The 5,457-nt window shown below is 40.9% G+C and overlaps 1 protein-coding gene across 1 annotated transcript in view; it reads left to right on the top strand.

Moving 5' to 3' along the window:
- Positions 1-303: 303 nt before the first annotated feature.
- The window catches only part of SLC30A9 (solute carrier family 30 (zinc transporter), member 9), a 109,440-nt gene continuing 104,286 nt past the window's right edge, over positions 304-5,457 (top strand). Inside the window, exon 1 of the mRNA XM_011949039.1 lies at positions 304-595. Coding sequence (XP_011804429.1) covers positions 484-595 — 112 coding nt within the window. The 5' untranslated portion in view covers positions 304-483. The remainder of the gene's footprint in view (positions 596-5,457) is intronic.

Below are 5,457 nucleotides of genomic sequence, written 5' to 3'. Positions count from 1 at the left end.
TCTAGGTAGAGAGGCTCAGAAAACCTGCGTCCATCCTTCCCATCTTTCCTCCCATTTCCGAAACCATGGTCCCGGCTTCGAGTCCAGAAAAAAGGAATAAGTAGACAGAACTCCCAAAGGACAGCTTTCCTGGCTGACCAGGATGTGAACAGTTTACGTGATGATTTCCAAGCAAGCGCAAAAGTACAGGTGCAAAAGAAGACGGCGGACACCTAACTTCCCCTGCGGCCACGCCCTCCCCTCTTTGGGGGTCTGGGTCCCTGGGAGGGAAGGCCTCCTTATTGGTGTTCAACGCGTTACGTCACTTCCGCTGCTTCCACGGCAGGCGTCGCTAAATGACGCCACCGTTTCCGGGTCACTGAGGCAGCCTGTGGCGGCGAAGATATCAGTGTTCGCTGATGTACAGTCTATGGAGTCAGTCGGTATCGGTGGCGGCGCGGAGGCAGGAGGCGGTGTCCGAGTAGGGGCCTCTGCCCCGCCAGGATGTTACCGGGCTTGGCCGCCGCCGCCGCGGCCCACAGATGTAGCTGGTCCTCCTTGTGCCGGCTCCGTCTGCGATGCAGGGCGGCGGTCCGTGGCCCCAGCGACCGCCAGGGTGAGTGTCCCGCGCTGGCCGCTGGCTCCGTAGAAGCCGAATTGAAGGGCCAGGATGGGTTCGGCGCCTCGCCTGGGGCAGGTCCCCCGCTTGCCTTTCGCCAACCTCAGAACCTTCCTTTCCGGCCTCCGCCTTTCCAGTTCACCCTGCGCAGCCCGCGGGTGTCCTGACAGATCTCCCTGACTCTGATGCCTCCTGCAGCCCTAGCATGTCCCCCGCGGGAACTTGTGGGCATCTCGCGGGCCGGATTGAACCTCTGAAGCCTACTGCTTTTTACCAAAGAAAATGTTACGTGAGCATCGCGGTGTCCCGCGGTGACTCACCTCCGCGGTTGGAAATGCGGACTCCGCAAAGTTCCAGGGTCTTTGGAGCTTTCCAGCGCACCTTCATTTAATCCTAGGTTGAGATTTTCTTGGCCTGTTCTTTTTCTTATATTCCCAACTTATTTTCTTAAATTTTCTAAAAGGAAGGAGGAGTGCTACTCAATACGGATCTTTCGGAAGAAGTACGAAAGTATCCGACGATCATTGAATGAACCCAGTTTGGGGCCGAAAAACAAAGGAACTCTTCAGTTCGGCTGAGCAGTCTTTTTGGTGAAAAGGTGTCAGTTGTAATTGTAACCCAGAAAAAAAGGTGGTTGAAGAGAATTTTCATCTCTTTCAACATTCTTTTCTGACTCAAATTTAAATGGTTTAAGAGTTTCCAAAATAACATTGAACTTCTAATCACGCTTACTTTCGTTTTTGCCGTAGCTTGACACACATTGCTTGACACTGAGAACTGACAGGAACTCTGAGGGAGAAGACAGAACTAAGTCCACCCTTAATCTAATCCCTCCATTCTTAGGATGCAGAGAGTATTTACCGAAACATTCATGTTTGAAGCCATGCGTGGTGGTGCGCTCCTGTAGTCCAGCTACTGGGGAGGCTGAGGCAGGCAGATCTTTTGAGCCCAGTAGTTCTAGGCTAGCCGGGCAATATAGTGAGACCTGTCTCAAAACATATCATGTTTGAAAAACCCGTAGCATGTTTGTGACCTCCTGAAAGAAGTTGGAAATTGGAAATTGCAGTCATTCGAGATTGTATGTAATATAAGCTATAATAACTGTGCTGTGCATATAAATTAGAATATATTCATATCTTTTATTTGCAATAAATGTAAAAGCTGACTCTTAAAATTTCAAAAGGATAAATTTTAACAGCACTATTCCCAGGGTTTTTTGGTAGTGATAGAAAAGTTTAACTGTTGAGTTTTTCCATATTGGCAATATATTGCCAGGTTCTCTTGTGGACAAAATGAATCGTCGACTGGGTGCAGTGGCTCGTGCTTGTAATCCTCAGGAGGATTGTAAACCTTAGCACGCTGAGGTGGGTGGATCGCTTCAGCCCAGGAGTTCAGACCAGCCCGGGCAACATGGCAAAACCGCCTCTCTACAGAAAATTAGCCTGGTTTGGTGACACGCGCCTGTAATCCTAGCCTGTACTCAGGAGGCAGAGGTGGGAGGATCGCTTGAGCCCAGGAAGTTGAGACTGCAGTGATCCTTGAGCATGCCTGTGCACTCTAGTCTGGGTGACAGAGTGAGACCCTGTCTCAAAAAAAAAAAAAAAGAAAGAAAAATAAAAATGAATAATCTCCAGAATCCCCAAGTAAGTTTTTAGCACAGTTGTTTCTATTGACCAAGCAATTTTGGCATTTTACACTGAAATTACAGTGGCTGTTAAATTTAGTCTAAACTGCCCTTTAAGTGTTGACAAAAAGGAGTAGAAACAGTATAATTTGTAATCCCTCTTCTGTGTAGCTGTCATCATGTTGAAAATTATGTATTCTTTGTCTCATCTGTCTGTGAAACACAGATAATTATTACCTATCTTAGTGGTCAAAATGGCTTTGCAAAGTTGTTTGGAATGTTTATTACTACAAAAAATTAAAATGTTTTTTCACACTTAAAAATGCTTAGTAGGTTTCTAAAAATAACTGTGAAAATTTAGTTTCAATAATGAAGCATTTCTTAAAAGGGCAACCATTATTATGGCAAAATTTAAAAATCATTTAGAAAAAGTACTATTTAAATTGGATGCATGTGAGAAGACTATTTGAAGAACTTTTGGAGAAAGAAAATCTAAAAACAGATGTTTTTATGTGTCTAGAAGTAAGGTTTAGTTTATGCTTCTAAAATGCCTGTGGCTGGGAAAAACTTATAAAGCATAAGGAGAGGGAGAAACCTTGAGGGATTCCTTGAATACTTTAAAATGAGAAATGCCTTTAAAGGCAAAACAGAAACTGTCTAAAAGAAATATGAGAGCCCTGTTTGTAATTTTGAGTTGTCTGATAGCCATATTAAAAAAAATTAAAGATTAACTAATTTTAATATATTCTAGAATTAATTTCAATAATGAAATTATATTTTAATAATAAAATTAAAATTAATACTATTTTATCAAGTATATTCAAAATATTTCAACATGTAATCAATATCAAAATTATTGAAGTATTTTACATCGTCTTTTTGTACTGTCTTTAAAACCCAGTGAGGTTTTTTTTCTTTAATTCTTTTTTTTGGCTTTTTTTTTTTTTTAATTATACTTTAAGTTCTAGGGTACATGTGCACAACGTGCAGGTTTGTTACATATGTATACATGTGCCATGTTGTTGTGCTGCACCCTCAACTCGTCATTTACATTAGGGATATCCCCCAATGCCATCCCTTCCCTCTCTTCCCACCCCATGACAGGCCCTGGTGTGTCATGTTCCCCTTCCTGTGTCCAAGTGATCTTATTGTTCAATTCCCACCTATGAGTGAGAACATGCAGTGTTCGGTTTTCTGTTCTTGTGATAGTTTGCTGAGAGTGATGGTTTCCAGCTTTATCCATGTCCCTACAAAGGATATGAACTCATCCTTTCTTATGGCTGCATAGTATTCCATGGTGTATATGTGCCATATTTTCTTAATCCAGTCTGTCATTGATGGACATTTGAAAACCCAGTGAGTGTTTTACACTTACAGCACATCACAGTTCAGACTAACCACATTGTAAGTGCTCAGTAAACAGTGACTACTCAATTAGATAGTGTAGAGTTAGTATCTTTAAGTTATAAAGAATTTTTACAAACCAGTATACATTCCAGTAGGAAAATGGACAAAGGAATTGAATACGAAGTTCATAAAGTTGTTCAAGTGGTCAATAAAAATGCAAAAATGTTCCATACTTACTAAAAAACAGAGACTTTAAAGGGTTTTACTTCTCACTGCCTATCTCATTTTTGCCGAATTTTTCATAATGATAATACCCCATATTGAGGGTGTGGGAAAACAGGAACTCTCTTAACTACTGATTGAAAACTTAAAAGGTTTATGCCCTCTGACCTAACAGTTTTTACTCAAAAGGATTTACTTTAAAGAAATAATCAGATACATATTAAAATGTTTGCAGAAGCTTATTATAGTAATAAATTGGTAGTTTATAGTTATGGAGAGTTGGAAACTGAAATATATTATGATACATTTATTATGGGCTGGTGATATTTACAACCATTTTTAAAAAACTTATAATTCAGGGCCGGGTATGGTGGCTCATTCCTGTAATCCCAACACTTTGGGAAGCCAAGGTGGGTGGATCACCTGAGGTCAGGAGTTCGAGACCAGCCTGGCCAACATGGTGAAACCCCATCTCTACCAAAAATTAAAAAATTAGCTGGGTGTGGTTGCGGGCACCTGTAATCCCAGCTACTTGGGAGACTGAGGCAGGAGAATCACTTGAACCCAGGAGGCGGAGGTTGCCGTGAGCTGAGATTGCGCCACTGCACTCCAGCCTGGGTGACAAGAACGAAACTCCATCTCAAAAAAATAAAAATAAAAAAAGAGGTTATAATTCAGAATAATAGTGACATGGAAAGTACTCTTGTGTTATTAGGTAAAAACTGTAGAAAATACAGTAAAAATATATACTGTGATATTAACTGAGTTTTCATGTCTAAAATTTTTTTAATTTGTGCTTTACAAATGATCTACAGTAGACATATACTTCTAAAGAATAAAAATGTTAGTTTCTGTAGTAAGTATATCCTTTTTTGTAAAAAGTTCTTTGTGTTAGGATAGAGCACATATTTCTTTTTTTCATGTATTTACAGGTGGCCTCCTTTGGCAAACATTTGAGAGGGGAAGACACTTAAGTATACTAGATGAACACTGAAATTAATAAAAGTGTAATTTTTAAATAGAAAATAGAAATCAAACATACTCTGTTATTGTCTCTAATCTGCTGGTATTTATTGTCATAAGAAAAGTAGACTGAGACTTTAACTTTTATCCCCAGCAGAGGTCCCTCCTCCTCCTCAAACTCTTTAAATAACTGAGAGTATTGACAGTTATAAAAGACCAGCATGGCCAACATGGTGAAAGCTCATCTCTACTGAAAATACAAAAATTAGCTGGGCATGGTGGTGGGCACCTGTAATGACAGCTACTTGGGAGGCTGAGGCAGGAGAATTGCTTGAACCCAGGAGGCGGAGGCTGCAGTAAGCCGAGATCGCGCCATTGCACTCCAGCCTGGGCAACAAGAGCAAAACTCCGTCTCAAAAAAAAAAAAAAAAAGCAAGCAAACAAACAAAAAGACCATTTGGGCAGGCCGACAGAAAGATTCTATGCAGATCAAGTTCATTATAGAATTTATTGTACTTAAGTATAAAATGAAGCTAACTGTAGTATGTGCCTCCTAGAGTTGTTGTGAATGAGAATCAGCATTGGATGCCAGGCGTTGTCGTTGCTAATAGTGTAGTGCTGAACAAGGTAGTTGGTTTCCACCTTTCTTCCACCAGAAGTAAATATATTTAAAGTGCCACAGAAGAGATAGGCAGGACAATGG

The sequence above is a fragment of the Colobus angolensis genome, unplaced genomic scaffold, assembly GCF_000951035.1.
Source record: "Colobus angolensis palliatus isolate OR3802 unplaced genomic scaffold, Cang.pa_1.0 Scaffold29, whole genome shotgun sequence".
Classification (NCBI taxonomy): Eukaryota; Metazoa; Chordata; class Mammalia; order Primates; family Cercopithecidae; genus Colobus; species Colobus angolensis.
This window is presented reverse-complemented; position numbering and strand designations above follow the sequence as displayed.